Source organism: Trachemys scripta, chromosome 9, assembly GCF_013100865.1.
Source record: "Trachemys scripta elegans isolate TJP31775 chromosome 9, CAS_Tse_1.0, whole genome shotgun sequence".
NCBI classification, from domain to species: domain Eukaryota; kingdom Metazoa; phylum Chordata; order Testudines; family Emydidae; genus Trachemys; species Trachemys scripta.
Genome location: NC_048306.1, coordinates 71,480,336 through 71,501,792, shown reverse-complemented (window position 1 = coordinate 71,501,792; position 21,457 = coordinate 71,480,336). Strand labels below are relative to the sequence as shown.

The window sequence follows — 21,457 nt, the reverse complement described above, 5'->3', positions numbered from 1 at the left end:
ACGGCGAACCAGTGTTGACAAGGCCAATTCAATCAGGGTGGATGTAGTCCACTCCCAATAATAGATGAAGAGGTGTCAATTCCAGGAGAGGAAAAGCTGCATCTGTAACTTTCACTCTATGCATCCGAAGAAGTGAGGTTTTTACTCGCGAAAGCTTATGCCCAAATAAATCTGTTAGTCTTTAAGGTGCCACCAGACTCCTTGTTGTTGTTGAAATAACAGTTTAGTTATATAATATAGACTTATAGAGAGAGACCTTCTAAAAAACGTTAACATGTATTACTGGCACACGAAACCTTAAATTAAAGAGAATAAATGAAGACTCGGCACATCACTTCTGAAAGGTTGCCTACCCCTGGTCTAGACTCTTGGTATGGCATAGATACATGCCCTGCTGTCACACAGATGTAATTTGTAAAGTCAAAATGGTTGAGAACTTAAAAATTGGATGGCAACAAAGCACAAATCCCAGTGATGTTTGAACCTCCTGGCATTCTAAACAAAAAGAGCTCTCAACCATGCATGTAGCTGATTCCATTGCTTTACACTGACACAACAGACATTTTAGGCTTCATGGTGACACAGACAATCCAGGAATCTTATTACAAGACTGTTATATAGATAGTGGAGAGGGTTCCTAGCCTGCACACCTGTTAAAGGAATAGCATGCTACCACACTATTTATCTACCCTATTTGTATGAAATCCATCACCACAGCATCAGAAGAAGTCCTTATAGACATTAATATATTTATCTTTATAACACTCCTGTAAAGTAGAGAAGTATTATCCTCATTTTACAGATGAGGAAACTGAGGGCACAAAAATAAGGTAACTAGTCCAAGTTCACACACAAAAATCAGGAGTAGAATCAGAAATTAAACTTAGATCCTCTGGGTCTCAGTCCAATATCCTAACCACAAGCATTTAACACCCACAAGTTCAATTGCCATTGGTAGTAGGTAGCAGGAAGGGGTAATGTCAGGACCGGCTCTAGGCACCAGCAAACCAAGCACGTGCTTGGGGCAGCACAATTTCAGGGGCGGCATTCCGGCCACCATTTTTTTTGTGCTCTTGGAGTTTGTTTTATTTTTATTTTTTTGCCTAGGGCGGCAAAAAACCTAGAGCCGGCCCTGGGTAATGTATGACTCCTTGCACCAACTTTTATTAACCTGGCCCCATGAGTGACTCACTCAAGAACATAAGACTTGAGTAGTGTAATGTTTTAAATTTACTTTAATTTTTTTTTTCTTTTCAATAGTCCTATGATATAATTAACCAAAATTACATTTTTGCTTTCAATACCAGAGAGTAGTTTTATTACATAAACATTTACTGTGTAACTAGTATTAAATGCAACGTATATTACATAAGGTTATTTTCTTGAAGGCGGGAAATGATATTATTTACAGCATTTGGTCTAATAATGTACAGATCAAGAGTCTTATTCATGAGACAGTTTTTTAGACTATTCCACAGAAACTGTATCTTCCTGTGGGAACAGTGACAGTACTTTGCATGTTATAGAGCATTTCATCAGAAGATTTGACTATGTTTTACAAATATTAATTAGTTATCACAGCTACCCAGTGATTTGCATAAGTATTCTATACCCATTTTACATTTGGGTAAACTAAACCACAGAAGAATTTATTGAATGCACAAGATCACACAATGAGTCAGTGGCACAACTGGGAATAGGACCCAGGACTCTTCTTTAACTATTAGACAATACTCTCTCCCTTGGAAAATAGAGAAGATGGTGGACTGTACTTTTTCTCTTTGTCCCAGTAAATTTTATGCTTTGTTAATTCAGCAGTTTTTTCCCTCATGAACAAAGTTAACCTCTTCATTGTGCAATATGCCGGGCATAATTCCAAGCTGAGGAGTAGAGGAAGAGAGGTGCCAGCAGGGAACAGAGCAAACAAAAAGAGAAGAGGAGATACCTATGCAGTGATACATAAGGCAAATTTGTGAAGTCATATTTAAAAGAGATTGTAGAAGTTACAGCTGCCCAAGTAAAAGGGTCACACATTCTGACAACCTACATGCATGCTTACGCCATAATTAATTAATTCCCATTGAGCTAATTGGGAATTTTATCTGACTGAAGACTGCAGGATTTGGCTCTTCATGACTTGGGCTCAATTGTATCTTCATTCAATCATATGCAACACCCAGGGCCGGCTCTACTGTTTTTGCCGCCCCAAGCAGTGCGCCGAATTGCCACCGCCAACGGCGGGGGCAGTCCATGTGCTGTTAGGGCGGCACACGTGTTTCCGCGGCGGCGGCAATTCGGCGGCAGCTTCTGTCTTCAGCCGGAATACAGAAGCTGCCGAATTGCCGCCCTGGGCAGCTGAACATAGAAGCTGCTGCCGAATTGCCGCCGCGGCGGAAACGTGCGTGCCGCCCTAACGGCACACGGACTGCTCCTGCCGTCTACAGTTTACTTACAGTTAACACATTCATTGACAAAACTGATCTTTTCACAGTTTGCTATTCTTTATTCCAAGAAAGGAGGCTGGATACAGTTAGTAGTAGTAATTTGATCACATTTTTCTAGTTATGTGAAAACATTGGCAAAAACAAGACTGGATTAAGGCAGGAAGATTCCAAGTGGAGGGGCCTATGTTTATAGAAAGAATCTATAAACATAGGCCCTCCACTTGGAATCTTCCTGCCAGACTTCTAAGATGGACCTTTGTTTTCACTCACACCTGAGTCCTGGCTCTTTCCGGTAAGTAGGTAGCCCAGTCCAAACTCCCATTCAACCTTGTGCTGCTTCACAGCCTGATGCTCTCCCTCTGAGACACTTGTGTTTTCTGGCCCTGGATCCCAAGGATTCTGCCTTAAGCTTCCCCGGCCAAAATGTTTTGAAAGTCCTAACTCCCTATACCTCACTTCAGACTGGGAGTGAAATTCTCCCTTATGGAGAGGACCATCAAAAGGCCTGTGCATATCTGAAACCCCAATTTTGAGGATTTAAATGGGATATAAGTGATGCGTAGGCCATGGGTTGGCTTTCTGCATAGGACTGAATAAACCACTGGTTTTTGTTAGTTCATGTCTATTTTTATTGTCTAATGATGGAGACAATTTCCACTTTTTTTTTTAAGAAAAAATTTGTGACTTGAATGAAGTGTCACATAATAGGATGCATTCATGAGATAAATATGCAGTGTTTTTTTTAACACTCCTGTTTTTTTAACATTCCTGTTTTATGTTTCTCTGATATGCTCTCTACTGAAAACTATCTTGTCCTTGTTTTGCAGGTTGGATCTATGACATCACACAAAAATATGATTTTTCTTTTTACATATGCGGTTTGCTTTACATGGTAGGAATAATCATTTTACTCATCCAACCTTGTATTCAAAAGAAACCATCAAAAGACCAACCCACTGATAACACAAAAGTATAGTTCAATTTATGGAATATTTTGAAAAGTATGTATTAGGTTCATATCTCTGTTATATAGCAGTACAAAATTGTTATTCTTATAAGACCAACTGCATTGAAGAGTATCACAGTGAATAATGAATGAGCTGCAAAGTGCTGATATTAAATAATTAGTGGAAATATGCTTGTAAAAGCAAGTTTACTGTCACACTTATGATTCTTGGCTTTAGAACTGTCTCTTTAACAGATACAGATGTTAAGAGCTTTCCAGATGCAATATCACTATTTTTATATTTGGTCAGTGGTTGAAACATTAGTTTTGATTCTTAACTCATGTACAAAAATTTTACACTGATGAAACTATTGACTGCAATGCAGTTACTGCTGATTTACACTGGTGTGAGAGAAGAATCAGGCCTCACATGAATACTTTCCTACTCTATATTCCAGCTGATCAAAAATTTGTTGTTGAACACAAGAAAATGGTTACATTTCTCAACCAGCTACGCACGTGTGTCACTACAATACTAATAATAATTCAATGATACACATAATTTAATATATTTAAAAGAATGTTTCTGTGATATAAAATTGAAAATTTCTTATATTTTTCTGAAAGCACTCTCTAGTCCAAGGAACTCTTTTTGATGTTTTGATTGCAGAACAAATTATCCATTCTCAGCTCATGCGAGAAATGATAAATGAGGTACTTAAATATATTCTGCTACCAAACAGCACTGAAGTAAAACAAAACAAAAACTGGGGAAGGATGGGGAATATTAATAGAGTTCTGCAGCAGAAAGGATAGGCAGCAAAACTAGATGATTTATTGCAAGAGTCTATTATAATAGTTAATACATTCAGGTAGAGTTTATGGGCCTCCCAGTTCTGATCTCAGTGTAGCCAGAGTCAACTTCAGTAGTTATTCCTGATTTACACTGGTGCAACTGAGAACAAAATCTGGCCCTTCCTATTATTCTAATTCTGTTTGCATTAGTTTTACACCTGTAACTACATTGGGCCAGACCCAATATATATTGGCATAGGTCCATTGACATCAGTGGAGTTATTCCTGATTTACATCAGCGTGAGATCAAAATCAGGTCCTGTGTGCTTAGAGCAAGGCTTTGGAAGACTGAACTTGGCCCTACTCTGGTTGCATTTTATTACCATACAGAAAGGGCAGGTCTACACTATAGGGGAAAGTTGATCTAAGCGCTGCAATTTGAGTTATGTTAGTAACGTAACTCAAACCGAGGTAGCTTAGATCTACTTATTGCAGGGTCCACACTAGGCTATGTCGATGGGAGATGCTCTTCCGTCAACTCCCCTTACTCTTCTTGTTACGGTGCAGTACCGGAGTGGACAGGAGAGCGATCTCCGGTCAGTTTAGTGGGTCTTCACTAGACCCGCTAAATCGACCCCCGGTGGCTCGATCGCTGCAGCGTCAATCCACTGGTAAGTGGAGACAAACCCAAAGAATTTTCCTATGTGAGAACAACCCATTTAATAACTTCCTCTAGCTGATTTGTTGTAATGGATGTCTGAGATCTGAGACAGCTACCAATACTCTGTTATAGCATGTCCAGTTTCCTAAGCCTAATACTTTGCAGGTGAAACATCTTACCAAGGATTTCTCAGACTGGAGGATGCTTCCAGAAAAAGTTTGAAGTTCCTGGCTACCTTACTTGTTTACACAGTTTACAATTGTAAAACATTTGTATTGCAATCCTTCCTCAGTAATTCATTGTTTAACCTAAATAACCAATTTCTCAGGGATAGAACTTGAGAACATTGGGTGAAGCTGGCCAAAAGTATGTATTTAGTTTTAGAAACAGTTGCATGGAAGACAGCATATATTTTATTGAAATTTATTTCAACACAAAAGTTATTAAATTACGACTAATTGTGTTGCAATGTAAGAGCACAATATTCACTATGTAAAACTGATCATATTTTTTCAGTGCTGTTTTTACTTGCTGTAAAATTAGCTATGTAGTGCAAACCATGGAAAAGATAAGTGTTTTAACTATTTAAGTGCATTGCCTTGTTTTTTTGACAATATTAAATAACAGAGGGACAATACAGAATGTTTGTATGGTGCTACATTAATATTTCCCATGCTTTGAGAGGCACAACTTGTGATGTAGTGCCTATATTAACTACAAAGTGTCATTTTATTTTCTGGGTTTAAGCTTTATAAAGGTTATTTTTGTCATAAATGAGGTTTCTGCTTTAATATTGTTGTATGCTGCTGGAATTTATTGAAAACAATTTGTGGTATCCAAATAAACAGAACAAATAAGGGGAAGTTATGAGACCAACATCAATTCTTTAAGTGCAGGTTCAATGTCTTGTTTAGTGGGAATGCTGCTGATCGTTTATTTTAATCAAAGTGACTTATTTTGTTGGGTGACTATATATATGGAAATGGTGATCTTCCATCAATTTCCTTCTTTTTTTAAAAAAAAGATATGTGTCTTTTATACTTCAAACTTCACTTTTCCATTTGTCCAATTGTTTTTATTTCCACATGACCGTAATGAATTAAATGTTGTTCTTTTAAGATATCTGCATATGTCTTTCTATAGAGCTTCTTTTTCTTTTGGTTTAACTGGATCATGTAATGAGAATAAACTTTATATTATAAAATATTTCAAGATTTTTTCCTTTTTTAACTATGCACTTTTTCATTTTAAAAGTAAAGATACTCCTGCAAAGTAAGGGCTAAATGATTCTCCTCACCTCTGCAGAGGGGACAGAAAACCTGGTTGATCCAGGAAGTGGGGAGATGGCCATTCTTGGCATCATCTCCCCCTCAATCCAGCATAATTACCAATTTAAATGAATGTTCAATTTAGGTGTTTTCTCCTTTCATAATCTGAAACCCTCCTCTTCCCCTGCCCCAGCAGATTCTGGGAGCAGAAACTGCCAAGGAAATCCAGGGAACTCTAAATCCATTGGCACTAAGCTTTCCTGAAGATGAGGAAAGAAGCCCCATTGTTGAGTAGCTATGCTCATGCACTGCAGTTCTTTATAAATTCCTTTTTTATTTTAGAGTTGCCCTATGAGTGTTTTATTCTGCAAGGACAGGAATCTTGTAAATATAGTATCTTTAAATAAAATCACGTAAGCCCTGATCCTACAAATTTATGGACACAATGAATTTATAAATGTAAATAGTCCCAGTGTCTTAAAGTGGACCACTCATATGGATAAAGTTAAGAATGTGCTTCAGTGTTTGAAAGGTTCAGGGCCTTCTTCCTAATGCTCTTTACTATTAGCAAAATATTTAGGCGATATCTGTATATAATTCCAGTGCAAAGTAAATTTACTCAGATTAGCACATTTCTTCTAAAATTTGAAGTACTACTAGAATGACATTCAGAAAAAAATATGAAATAAGAGAAAATATATTTTAGTCTATCTGAATAAATCACTTTGTCGAATCTAAACTTTTATTTCTTAATTACCAGTTTACAGTAGATTTACAAACTGCATTTTTAATACTTGACATTTAAACCAGTTTTTAAAAATAATGGGCCAGATCCTCAGCATTGAAGTCAATGGAGCTACACAGATTTGCACCACTTGAGAATCTGGCCCAAAGAGAATACGGCATTTGTTCTAAAGTAAATAATAATATAACAAAAGTAACTAAAGATTGTTAAAAAAAGGTAAAATATTCCTCTGGCAAACTGTTGGCACGTAAATAGCTTTATAGCATGAATATGGTCACATTTATCTATAAGCTCCAAGGGTATATTATACATTTCATGTTTCACAAAGATTAGAAAAACTTCCATAGAATATATATTTAATACCATTTCACTTTGAATGGTGACCTTGGAGAAGGGGGAAAATGGTGAAAAATTGGCACTAGATATAAAGAATAACAACTTATTTTATGTTTAATATAATGATAATACAAGGCTTCATCAATAAAGAATAACACACCACCCTGTAAAATTAGAGAAGTTAAAGATCAAAACTTGTCTAACTGCCTTTCATGCTATTGTAATTAGCGCCTTTTACACTTAGTTTGATCATTTACCAGTGCGTCAGTCACTCTGATGGCCATACTCAGATTATTGTATAAATTGTTAGTGGCATTTGGTCAGGATTAAGTTCCTTATATCTATACTTACTATAACCAAAATATACATGGCTCTACTAAAACGTTTCAAATAATCAGCTACATATTTAAGGGCCCAATCCCAGTAACCGTCTCTCACAAGAGTAGTCCTCTCACAAGAGTAGTCCTTAGTCATACAATAAGACAACAATAAGTAAGTCTTGGTTTCAATAAGAATACTTTTGTGAATAAGGACCATTTGCATTATAAAAGTTTGTGTTGTAAATAAATTAGGTCACCTTGAGAATTTTGGCTTTACTTGGGAGCCTAAAACTAATCACCTAAATCCATATTTAGGCACCTAAACAAAATGACCTGATTTTCAGAGGTACTGAATACTATGAACTCACATCAGCATCAGCTCAACACATAAAATAAATCAGGCCACTTTTTAGTGAATTCAGGTAACTAACTTTAGGCATTCCAGTGCAACCATATTGGCCTTAATTTTTTGTGATGTTATCATTAGTACAGTGCCAAATCCTGCAGGCCTTACTTAGGAAGACTAACTGAAGTTTGTGGGAGTTAGCTGAGTAAATCATGCAGCTTTTAGGCCATTATATGGAAAAAATGCAAGCATTGGTATAAATGCTCAATATTTAAACCTAGTCAATAACACATGGTAGACATTAATTAATAATTTAAGGCTATTAATACTTGACCTCTGGATTGTTGAAGTTAATATTGTAATTAACAACAATTAAGATGAAATTCTAAGCTATGTAAAATATTTTCTTAATGGATTTGTCAGCTGTGTTTGGTAGGAACATTACTGATGTGCTACAATGCAAAGAGCCAATAGTAAATATTATTTTATAATTGAAAATATACTTAAGTGAATGTAGACCTCATCAAAGGTACCAGAGTCACAACACTGGCAACTCTAGTCCATTATCATCAAAATTTCCTGCACAGGCAGAAGCAGTGAAAATTTCACCCATATACCATCCTTCCAGTGTTCCCAAACCATGACCTGAAGCAGCTGTCTAAAAGGAAGAGGGTAGTTTGGTATACATACCCATTCAGTTCTTGGTCTCTAATGATGTTTCCCCTTAATGACAGAGTGCTGATTGGCTTATTTGTTTGAAGTTTAGACATCTAGACTACAGAGGATGTTCACTAATTTTAAAACCACTTTAATGAAGGTCAAATTTTGGACCCCAGATACACATTGGTCACCTTTTAACATTTCACATTTGCCATGGTGGCCAGTAAACAGTCAGCATTTACCAATCATCTGTTTCTGCCTCCTTCTTCGGAGCTGCAGCTGAAGCTGAAGCTTGTTTGTGAAGAAGAACTGCTTCCAACCCACTTCCTGTGCCAGTGCTCTCATTTCAGGGGTAATTGCACCACACAAATTCTGCACAATTTTCTCCCACAGTGTGTCAGAGTTGCATATCTATTTATAAGAGAAAGTAGGCAGGGTTATTCTGGTTTAAACAAATAGAACCAGACATATTCAATGTTTACTGACCGTTTGGTTTGCCAAAACCCAGCACAGGGCAACGCAGCTCGTATATTAAGTTAACTTTATATATAAGAATGAGATCTTTTGGGAAAAAATCCTACAGATCATTTTTAGGTAAACTTACAATAACTTCAGTACCAGTTTTGCCCTAGTAAGGACTGAGTCCAGGTTGTAGGATTTGACCCTTGTTATATGTCTTTGTTGGTCTTGTACATGGTATTATATATTCTATAAATTATTGTCATGTTTTTTTTCAGTATAATGAGTTCAAAAATATTTTCTCCATCTGGGCCACATTGTCTGCTGATATATATTGGCACAGCTCCACTGAAATCAATGGAACTGTGCCAGTTCATACCAGAAAATTTGGCCCATGTTATTTACAAATCATATTACAAATATATGTGCATGTGTTTGTGGAAAAGAAAAAGGGCCAAATCTATTTATTTGTGGTGTTATACTATCAGACTCTCTGGATTTACATGAGATTAGCTTGGCCCTATGCAACTGAAAGAAGCTTTCACAAGAATTATGAGCTATTCAGTTCTGGAGATGGATTGTGATTCTTGGGTGATGCTTCCCAGTTTTGAATGCCTGCATAAACAGAATGGTGTGGAAACAATCATATTCGCCATTATAGCATAAGCAGAAAGAGAAAATGAAGTTTTTTTTTCAAGTTTGATACAACCATCATAGAAGAGTAATTATTAGGAAGATTGGGTGCATCAGTATAATCATTATATCCAATCTTTAAAATAAGTGATCTTGAAAGATACTGAATCTGATTCTTCCCTCACACAAGTTTTACAATGGCTTTATTGGTACAACCTCTCTGTAGTCAATGGAATTGCACTGATGTAATGCTATAATTTGGTCCCAATATCTGTTCCACTGCTGAGCGGTGGTGGTTATATTACCACATGCTGGGTTGTCTGATCAAAATGGGAAGACAGGGATCATGGGAAATACTGCTTCAAATACTGCTGAAAGAAGAAAAAGGGATGAATTTTAAAAGCTTTCCTAAAATTTCTGATTGTTATATTTTTCTGGTCTGTTGTGCCTAGAAAATTGGTAATTGTATTAAATTGAAAATATTGAAGACTATCTTTTAGTACTTCATACGCAATATATAAAACATACAGTGCAAATATCAATTCAATATTATTGTTTTCTTCTTTCATAGTGGACTTCAGAATATATAACACAACAGCCAGCTTTCAGTGTTAGAAACTTTGGTGAGATTATGCTCTCTATTACAGTGGCTTAAATCTGAAGCAACTCCCAGAACTCATGGATTTACACTAGTTTTACACCAGTGTTAATGTGAGCAAAATCAGACTCTATAGTTACAGAACATCAGAAATGTTTATCTTCAGGTTTTCATTGTGGATATAGCCCCCTCTGGTGGTTATTTTAGTTCATAGAAAGATAAGTAACAATTTTTACAATTAAAATAGTTGCATTTATAGAACCATTTAAAATCCACAAATAAGGTAAATCTAAGAAATCTACTGAGCCGCTGATGGAAAATACCATGTTATGTATTTCAGTAAATACTGATATTTTGAAAAACTTGCAGTGCTTGAGTGGTGGTATTCAGAGTAAGGCAACTGCAATCATTCCTTACTTGATTTTATAAAACAGATTCTTTTACACTGTCTTTGTTTTAAAATATTACACAATGAAAATACAAAAGTAAAAAATACTTTGAAACTGGCATTGGAATAAACCTAGATACTAAATTCTGGACAGAAAAACATGATGAGATTTATGCTTAGAATTAACTGGTGAGAGAAGAAATAAACACGTGAGTATGCGAGTAAATAAAGGTGAACATATTTAAAAGTGTAAGAATATTTTTGCTGATAGTCTGGGTCTTTGGCAAGAACAGGAAATAGAAGATGGACTGTAATAATAATGGGATGGAGGGCAAAAGATGGCACACAGCAAGAACCAGTAGTAGCAAAACTAGAGATTATCTAGGAGTCTTTGTAGGATACTTGTGGCCATGATACTTAGCCAGAATATTTGGTAAGGGCTGGAAATGAAAGGATGCAGCTACCTATTTCTTTAATTTATCTTTGAAAGGAAGAAAAAAAGTTTGGGTTGATAATTTGGTAATGAAAAAGGGCCCTGCTGTGCATAGGCACCAACTTCTGCTGGCGCCGGTGGGGGCTCGCGCCCCCGCCCCAACTCCACCCTTGCCCTCATTCCAGCCCCTTCCCCAAAGTCCCCGCCCCAACTCCACCCCCGCCCTTCTCCTATTGAACTCCTTCCCCAAATCCCCACCCAGGCCCCGCCTCTTCCCCGCCTCCTTCCATGAGCGCGCTTTCCCACAGCTTGTTACGCCGCAAAACAGCTGTTTTGCAGTGGCAACCGCTGGGAGGAGAAGCGGGGATGGCGCGCTCAGGGGAAGAGGTGGAGGCGGAGGTGAGCTGGGGTGGGGGGCTGCTAGTGGGTGCAAAGCACCCACCAATTTTTCCCCGAGGGTGCTCCAGCCCCAGAGCACCAACGGAGTCTGCGCCTATGCTGCCGTGTCCTGCAAGGATCCATGGTTGGGAAAGAAATGATAAATAACTTACTATGATCTTGCAGCAATAGCAGTCTTTTCATTCCCTTGAACACAAGGACTGCTCCAGTTTAATGCTCATGGTCTATGTTTCCTCCTCAGAGAAAATGAGGGGCAGAGTCATGGCACTGCCCGAGCCCTAATCGCTGGGGCCAGTGATCAGGACAGTGTACAGTGTGTCCGGCAGGGGTAGTCAACAGGCAGACCGTGAGTCAAATCCAGACTGCCAGATGCTTTTGAACAGACCCCAACATCTTTTTATTTATTACTTATTATCATCATTATTGGGTTTTTTTTATTATTATTTTCTCTGGAGTCTGGATTTTGACTATACCTTGACCAAGGAATTTGGACCGTGACAAAAAAAAAAAAAATTGACTATCCCTGGTTGCTCAGTTCAAGTATTGCACAGCAGCCATATTCACCCTCCACTCCTGGAGGCACTGTATGTACAAAAGCCTCCTGAAGCTTTGGTTGGGCTGGTGAGTCATTGCCTCAATTGCATGCTCCACTTTATGGTCATAACTGAACCCAATCTCCACAAGAATATTAGCATAGTTTAGAAATATTATTTCCCCTCAGTTGAGATTCTGAGAATCCAAAAGGTGAAAAAGAAAGGTTTACTTTGTAAAAGACCTAAATATACTTGATTATATGGTCAATATTACATCATGCACTCACTATCAGAGTGCCTCTTCATGTCAGTTCACAATGTTGCAGAGACTCATCCTCTTTAGTACCCTCTTGTGTCTTGCATCTGCAATGGTCTGCCACCTCCATGGCCTAACCCTCTGGGTCAGCTCTCAGTCCAGTCCAATAAGAAACCATATTAAACGTGAAATCAAAATAATCACATGGATGTTAAAGTCCATAACATAAACACTAGTCATAGAGAAGGACTGGTGTTTATGTTATGGACTTTAACATCCAAGGTCAATGTTGTCAAGCTAGGCCCCTGGCTAAGCCAGGCTTCTTGGGTTAGGACACTGAAGATTATCTGGATGCAAACTGGCCCAATAAAACTAGTCAGGCCAAACCAAATAGCCCTGTCCTGGCTTCACTCAGAACTGGTCCCTAGTAAAAGCTGCCAGCCCTTTTCATCTGGCCTACTGGGCTTTGATTGGCCTCCGTCAGCTCCCGGCCCTTCTAGGTACCGGAGGACCAACTCTCACTGGTTGTGTTTGCAGCGGATCATGAGACACCACTCCAGGCAACCTCTGGAGGTCTAAACTCACTGCTCTTCCCTTCCAGCATGGTACCCTCTTAGGGCAGGATGAGCCAAGTTGGTGGGGCCTCTGGCAGGGGCAGCAAATACTTGGTAAAGCCCCTCATAGTTCCATATAATAAAGCACTCCACACCACAAGTGAATTAGCCTAAAGGCATAAGAATGCAGCATTATGGTCAATACTTAACTTTTGAATATGGTTGATTTTGAAAACAACAATACTGATAATTTTGTACTGCTAATTGTAATTGATATTACGACAAATTTTAGCCTCAGCTGCATCATCATAAGCCCACTGACATCAGCAGGGTTGCATGGGTAATTTTCTTTAAAATATTTCTTTCTATGATTTCTTTAAAATTGAGACTATCCATTAAGAATGCTTTTGTAATACACATGAGTGTATTATCCTCCATGGAGCCTGATCTTGCACTGCTGAACCTGTGCAATGACAGCAAGATCTTAAATATTCTATGGGTCCAATCCTTCAAATACTTAATACTGTACTGGGAATAGTGCTTATTACCTGAATAATCTTAAAGATACACATGTGTAAAGGATGCATGTGTTAAAAGTGAACTAAATCAGGAGAATTTGCCAAAGCAAAACTAATACTTAAAATAAGTTGTAAATGTTTTTTACCGTTTTAAATCTGTGTGAAACTTGAGAAAGCCTGGCAATATCTTCAAGCTCCAGAAAGGAAATGATGTACAGGAGCAATGGGTCAGGAAGCCGTTCCAGGAAGTCAAAGTTACCCCGGCACAGATTGAAGATATGTTCCAGAATGTTGGCACCAAAAACTACAGCAATTTGAACTGTGATTCAAAGAAACCCAACAAAGAAAGAGATTTGTAAATGCCTTTATATTCCCTCCCAATGTATAGGGATAATCTTACATGTATCGTCAAAAAACAGAACAACTCCAATTTAAAAGGTAAGCAGATACATTTCTGGAGGTTTTCTAGATAAACACTTACAATTCTGAAAACCCTTAGCATTAATAATATAAAATATAATATTCTAATTTTGTTCCACGTACAGAGCTACCACAGACATCAATAGGAGTCTTACATAGCATAGGATATGGCTCAAAATTTGGACATTGACCAGCATAGTTCTAACTCTTCTCTGCTCACTGTTGAACATTGATGTCAGCAAAGCAGCAGCAACAAGACTTAACTGAAACTTGTCCAATACCATTTTGCGCAGGTAAGAGAGATTGAATACAAGTTTTTTATATTGTGCTATACGCTAATGCAGTGTTTCCCAAACTTGGGATGCCGCTTGTTTAGGGAAAGCCCCTGGTGGGCCGGGCCGGTTTGTTTACCTGCCGCGTCCGCAGGTCCGGCCGATCGCTGCTCCCACTGGCCACGGTTCCCTGCTCCAGGCCAATGGGAGCTGCTGGAAGTGGTGCCGGCCGAGGGCCATAGTGGCCGCCGCTTCCAGCAGCTCCCATTGGCCTGGAGCAGGGAACCGTGGCCAGTGGGAACCATGATCGGCCGGTCCTGCGGACGCAGCAGGTAAACAAACTGGCCCGGCCCGCCAGGGGCTTTCCCTAAACAAGCGGCGTCCCAAGTTTGAGAAACACTGCACTAATGAGTAGATTTAGAAAACAATGAAAATTGCATTCATCTTTAAAATGGTTCAAACTTTGCACTTTTGGTGCATCCTTCCTGTGTTTCTTGTTTTAAACATTTGTTCTTCAAAAAACAAAACATGTTCTTGAATGTGCTATTGTTTATTTAATTTTAATATGCATCTTTATTAGTGACCTGTAGTACATTTTGGAGTTGTGTTTTGTTTAAGATCTAATTACAGGAGCTCTGTAATTTAGATTTGGACAGGGATATGTTCACAGTGGGCTCCCTTTTCATTTCAAAACAAAGCTGTTTTATTTACAATTAACAAATTATTACAAATCCAAACTAGTTTTCCTCACAATTGAGCTATAGTTTTACTAAGTGAGGAGTGGTATATATATCTTCTGGCATATGTTATACTCACAAAAAGATACAAATAGAATAATGGAAGCTAAGACATGGAAAAGGCCTGAAATTTAATCCATCATCTGCCAATGTAGGAATTTTCCTTCCAGTATATTTTAAAGTATTTTGTCTAGCTAACTTTAAATTATGCAAGCTATGAGGCGTTCCTAATTCTCTTGAAACATTCTTCTAAAAATCCAGGAGATCTCACTATTGAGATTTTTTTTTTTATATTCAGACTAATTCTCTTTCTTAATTGCATTCCTTAATTTCTACAGTACTTATGCCCCTTTGTACCACCTCACATAATTCCTTTTCTTATGTGGTGTTTACATCCTCTTTTAATACTTGTACACAGCTATGTCCCTTTTTGCTGTTATTTAACACACAGTCCTTTCAATCTTTCCTGCTAAATCAATCCCTCCAGTTTTTTAATTTTGTTTTATTCTTCTCTGAATTCTCTCCACTTTGCCTATATGATCCTGGTACTAAGGCAACTAGCAGCAAATGCAGTACAGTAGGACTTCAGAATTACGAATACCACAGTTATGAACTGACTGGTCAACCATACACCTCATTTGGAAGTATAAGTATGCTATCAGACAGCAGAGACTCCTCCCCCCAACAAAAGCAAATACTGTACACTACAGTACTATGTTAAATGTAAACTACTAAAAAAATTAAGGGGACATTTGAAAAAAGATTTGACAAAGTAAGGTAGCTGTTTCTGTCCTTGTTTCATTTAAATTAAGATGATTAAAAGCAGCATTTTTCTTATTCATAGCAAAGTTTCAAAGCTGTATTACATCAATATTCAGTTGTAAAATTTTGAAAGAACAACCATAAAGTTTTGTTCAGAGTTACGAACAACCCCCATTCCAAGGTATTGATAACTCAAAGGTTCTACCATATTCTGTGTGTGCTCTCACCATAACCATATAAAGGGGGACTATCGCCTTCCTGCTCTGTCATGTCTGAGTAGACAGCCCAACATTTCATGAGATTTTTTTTTACTGCATATCACATTGCAAGCTCTTGTCTAATTTGCAGTGCGCTATCCCCTATAGATAACTCTTTGCTTTGCTGCTTTCCAAATACTTCAGTCCCATTTAATATCTGTGATTTGGATTACCTTCTCCCAATGTTATTGTTTTGCATCTGCTCAGTTTTAGGGCAAAATCTTGTCCTGACTTCATATAGCCGTTCTGTGGTCTAGGAATGGATTGGTGCTTGTTGCTCACTATCCTGAGAGCTATCCTTTCAATGCAGGCCCTGCATGACTGCTCCAGCTCTATGTCTCCGAGCAGCACACCATGGGGCTGACAGTCTTGTGTGGGCCCTAATTCCATATTTTTGTTACTAAAGCAGTAAAAATATAAAATTATAAAAATTCTACATGAAAAAAATATTTTTCTACAACAAAAAATATTAATTCCTTTTTACAATTCAACTAACATTCTATCTGCTCCTGCGAAAAAAGCTACTATTGAGCTACAATGTATTCAGGAAAGGGAAATAAAAAGAGAGAGAAAGAAAGAGAGTTGCTTCAACTGAAGACAAGGTAAGGGAGGCTAGGCTACAATGGTATGGGTATATCCAGCAGAGACATGCAAGCTATGTCAGTATGATGGTTCTTTCAATGATCATGGATGGAATGCCATCAAGGATGATACCAAAGACTCAGTACATAGAGCGGATATCAAAGACCAATTTGCACAACAACCTGGCATATAATCAAGAGTTTTGGAAGAAGGCTATAAAAATCACGGACCTTGAATAAGGGAAGTGCAAAAAAGAAGAAAAACAAGAAAGAGAAAGAGATTCCTTTTGTAAAGTATTTTTAGAATACCTAGAAGAGTTTTTGAAACAGAAAGTTGTGCCCAGATCAAAGAATAGCTGGAAAAAATTTCTGTTCACTTTTGTGCTGTATGACAAGGGAAGCTATTTTGTATAAAAATAATTTCCCTTTAACAAAGGCCTGCGGTCAAGCCAGTAAATGTTCTGGTTCTTGACTATCAATAGACTGGAGCATGATTTAAATATCAACATTTGCAGTGGAAGTCTTATTGATAATGCTAAACATACTGGTTGTAAGGGATTAGGGATCTTGAACCTAGGTCAGTGGGTCCTCAGGCAGTCCTCATACTTCAGCCACCACCCAGCAGCTTGCTGGTAACAGCAGGGATTGTGGACTAGTGGACCTAGCTCACCATAGGCACAAAGCTCCCAGTGGGAGGAAAAGTCTGGCTTTGACCATTGGCTTGATTCCCAACTCTGTCTCGGACACTGACCTCCAGTTCCTGGAGCCTGATTCCTGCTCTAACCACTAGCCCTGACCATCATTCCTAGGCATAATCGCCTATGTTCTGGTCTACGACAGTTTGTTCAGACCACCAACCCCTCCGAGTCGGGTCCAGCCAAGTATGGACCTAGTGGAGCGCTCCTTAATCCAAGAAGCACTGGCACTCCATGAGCAGGTTCCCCACCACCAGACAGACAACCAAGTTGTTCAGGTGCAGATCACACAGCTGGTTGCCAAGAATCAGGCACTGCAGGGGGAAGTCCATCAACTCTGTGCAAAGAACAATGTGCTCTTGGTCCTGTTGGCTGCATCAGCCCCTGAGCTAGGACCTGTCATCCTCCCCCTACCAGAGTGTGTGTGTGTGTGGGGGGGAGGGGGACTCCAGTGGGGGATTGTTCCAAATTTTGAGGTTTTGTGAACCAGTGCTGCCTCTTGTTCTTGCTTCACTCTCAAATATACTTGTCAACCAACCAAGGTAGGCCTAGTTGTCAGCCTGCTGACTGGTGAGGCATTGAACTAGGCCTTCCCCGTGTTGGAGACCAGCAGTCTGGTGCTATCTAGCTAGGACACTTTCCAGAGAGCAATATCAACCATCTATGGTGATCCCTATGCTCTCTCTGCTAAGGCCACCTTGTAGAAATTCCAAGAAGGGTCAGGCACGGCTATTTCCTATGCAGCACACTTCTGCGGTCTCATATCGGACACAGAGTGGAATGAGGCAGCCCTACTGTTTCAGTTCCAATGGGGCCTGTGGAATGAGATCAAGGATGAGTTGGCCAAAGTTGAAACGCTGAAGGATCTGGGTGCCTTTATCAATCTTGTCATCTGGATCGACAATCAGCTTTGTGAATGGTGGGAAGAAAGAAGATGGGCAGGGTTGGAGCTGCACCCACCACTATTGGGTCCTGCTCCACAAGCTGAGACAATGCAGGTCGACCTGGCCCACCTACTGCTCATGCCTGAGGAAAGGGGGCATCGGTGATGTTTTAGCCTGTTCTTCTAATGTGGTGGACCAGGTCACTTTATCTCTGATTGTGCCACTAGGACACCAGACTGAAGAGACCCAGGAAAACAAGCCAGCCCAGGCCCAGTAAAGGGGGCTGATGTGAACACTTTGACAAAATGTTCCACGTGTCTAGAAACATGGTCCTATCTGTAATGCATGCTGAATGCCATCAACCAACACCACATGTCCCAGGGTGCTGCCTCCAGCGCAGGCCCTCATTGACTCCGGTGATAACTTTATTGACCTGGATGCAGTTTGGACCCTGCAGATTCCCCTAAAGCCCAAGCCTATTCCAGACCTAGTAGATACAACTGCCAAGTCCCCCTATCCTGCCGGCCAGTGGTCACAGAGATTGTGCCCCTGCAGGTCACCATCCAAGGGCATTGAGAGATGCTGCAGTTTAGGGCCATTTGCGCCTTTCATTTCCCCCTGATCCTGGGTATTTCCTCCCTAAACTTCTCATTCACTGGCATGAACTAAAGGGTCAGTTTCTTTTCAGAATATTGCTGGCAGCACTGCTTGACCCCAGGAAGTACAGAGCGCACCGTAGAACCCCAACAATCACAAGCCAGTTGTTGGTCCAACAGATTCACTCACTGATTCTGAGCCTCAACTTCCACCCCAGAACAGTGATTTTGCTAATGTATTTGAAAAAAGAATGGAGAAATCCTACCCCTCACAGGGATTATGACTGTCCGATTAAACTGAAACCAGGAATAAAAATTCCATTTAGTCGTATTTATGCCATGTCTGATCCTGAACTGGTCGACCTTCGCACCTACCTGCAGGAGAACCTGGCCAAGGGCTTTATAGCAAGTTCACCTCGCCTACTGGGGTACCTGTCCTCTTAGTTAAGAAGAAAGATGGTAGCCTCCAACTTTGTATGGACTACCAAACACTAAATCAGGTCACCATTAGGAACGGATATCCCTTACCTCTAACTCTTGAATTACTGGACACACACCCACACACACAAAGTTGGACTTCTGCGGTGCATATAGCCTTGTAGGGGATAAATGGAAGACTGCCTTTTGAATCCACTATGGACATTTTGAATACCTTGTGAATTCAAGACTCTGTGGCTGACCTCTGGTTCCTGGCTCCTGACTCCAGTTCTGACTACTAGGTCTGACTGCCAATGTCCCATCTATGACACTGGTCTAGAATGCAGTGATGTGCAGATTTGTAGATCAATTCACTGGAATTAGAGTTATCTAATTTATCTGTGTTTTTATACTATGCTCATCTAGCTGTCATGTGCACAGGGTCAATTGTCTTCCCATTGATCTAGGTTATAAAACTACAGTGGGCTCTGGTGCCAAGAATTTTCTTGGTAAATATAAGGCAAGATAAAAGAAGTGGGTTTTGCCTTTTGCTATGAAGGTTCTGAGGTTCTTGAGCATCTTAATATATTCAGAAAAGAGTTCCACAGTCATGGGCCAGATGGCAAGAAAGTGATGTCTCCTGCCCACTCCTGAGGTTGAATAACAAGGAGTCCAGTGGCACTTTAAAGACTAACAGATTTATTTGGGCATAAGTTTTCATGGGTAATAAACCTCACTTCTTCAGATGCATGGAGTGAAAGTTACAGATGCAGGCATTATGTAATGACACATGAAGAGACGGGAGTACCTCACAGGTGGAGACAGGGCCAATTCAATCAGGGTGGATGTAGTACACACCGAAAAATATATGAGGAGGTGTCAATTCCAGGAGAGGCAAAGCTGCTTTTGTAATGAGCCAGCCACTCCCAGTCCCTATTCAAGCCCAAATTAATGGTGTTAAATTTGCAAATGAATTTTAGTTCTGCTGTTTCTCTTGGAAATCTGTTTCAGAAGTTTTTTTGTTCAAGAATAGTTACTTTTAAATCTGTTATAGACTGTCCAGGGAGGTTGAAGTATTCACCTACTGGCTTTTGTATGTTACTATTCCTGATATCCGCTTTGTGTCCATTTATTCTTTTATGACAGAGTAAGCAATGAGGTTTGCTACAGGGATTGGTTCCTGGTGTGCTTAAAACTACAATACCCACCTGGGGAAGTGAGGAAACAGATTGACAGAGTGAGACGTGTACCCAGAAATCACCTACTACAGGACAGGCCCAACAAGGAAAATAACAGAACACCACTGTCCATCATGTACAGCCCCCAGCTAAAACCTCCCCACTGCATTATCAATGATCTACAACCTATCCTGGAAAACGATCCCTCACTCTCACAGATCTTGGGAGGTAGGCCAGTCCTCTCTTACAGACACCCCCCAACCTGAAGCAAATACTCACCAGCAACTACACACCACATCATAGAAACACCAACTCAGGAACCAATCCCTGTAGCAAACCTCGTTGCCTACTCTGTCCCCATATCTACTCTAGCGACACCATCAGAGGACCCAACCACATCAGCCACACCATCAAGGGCTCATTCACCTGCACGTCTACTAATGTTATATATGCCATCATGTGCCAGCAATGCCTCTCTGCCATGTACATTGGCCAAACTGGGCAGTCCTTACATAAAGGAATAAATGGACACAAATCGGACATCAGGAATGGTAACATAAAAAAGTCAGTAGGTGAACACTTCAACCTCCCTGGACAGTCTATAACAGATTTAAAAGTAACTATTCTTGAACAAAAAAACGTTTGAAACAGATTTCCAAGAGAAACGGCAGAACTAAAATTCATTTGCAAATTTAACACCAGGGACTGGGAGTGGCTGGCTCATTACAAAAGCAGCTTTGCCTCTCCTGGAATTTACACCTCCTCATCTATTATTGGGAGTAGACTACATTCACCCCGATCCAATTGGCCCTGTCAACACTGGTTCTCCACTTGTGAGGTACTCCCTTCTCTTCATGTGTCATTATATAATTCCTGCATCTGTAACTTTCACTCCATGCATCTGAAGAAGTGAGGTTTTTTACCCATGAAAACTTATGCCCAAATACATTTGTTAGTCTTTAAGGTGCCACCGGACTCCTTGTTGTTTTTGTGGATACAGACTAACAGCTCCCCTGATACCGGAGGTTGAATAGTGTATTCAACATGAGACCAGGTTGCAAGATGCAGTTAAGGACTGACTTTCTTAATATTGATTACATGTTAGATAACCTATAACAGCAAAATGTTTAGGAATAGGTCTTAAAAGCAGTATGTAGGACTTTCAGGCACAAAGGATATTTACTGAAGACCCTGGCAACAAAGGTAGGAATCTGAGGAAACTCCTCTCTTTCCCAAATACTATCTAGTGAGACTTTGATAGCTGCTCAGTATTCTCATCCAGTTAAAATGTCATAAGACCATACTTTGAACATGGCATTAATATTGTCATGACTCTTTTTTTCAGAACTTGGTTAAAAAGTTGCAG

At 39.6% G+C, this 21,457-nt stretch overlaps 2 protein-coding genes across 4 annotated transcripts in view; one reads left to right on the top strand and one right to left on the bottom strand.

Moving 5' to 3' along the window:
* Positions 1 to 6,052, top strand: part of SLC16A14 (solute carrier family 16 member 14) — a 42,100-nt gene extending 36,048 nt beyond the window's left edge. For both annotated transcript variants that reach the window (XM_034780792.1, XM_034780791.1), the window contains one exon: positions 3,272 to 6,052. In XM_034780792.1, coding sequence (XP_034636683.1) covers positions 3,272 to 3,420 — 149 coding nt within the window. In that variant the 3' untranslated portion in view covers positions 3,421 to 6,052. The remainder of the gene's footprint in view (positions 1 to 3,271) is intronic.
* Positions 1 to 21,457, bottom strand: part of FBXO36 (F-box protein 36) — a 108,639-nt gene that overhangs the window by 20,885 nt on the left and 66,297 nt on the right. Inside the window, exons 3-4 of one of the 2 annotated variants that reach the window (XM_034780794.1) lie at positions 13,439 to 13,611; positions 8,764 to 8,932 (exon numbers count right to left, since the gene is read on the bottom strand). In XM_034780794.1, the coding sequence (XP_034636685.1) occupies positions 8,764 to 8,932; positions 13,439 to 13,611 (342 nt within the window). Of the gene's footprint in view, positions 1 to 6,020; positions 8,933 to 13,438; positions 13,612 to 21,457 lie in introns of those variants that run through there. The other variant, XM_034780793.1, reaches the window with a different exon arrangement.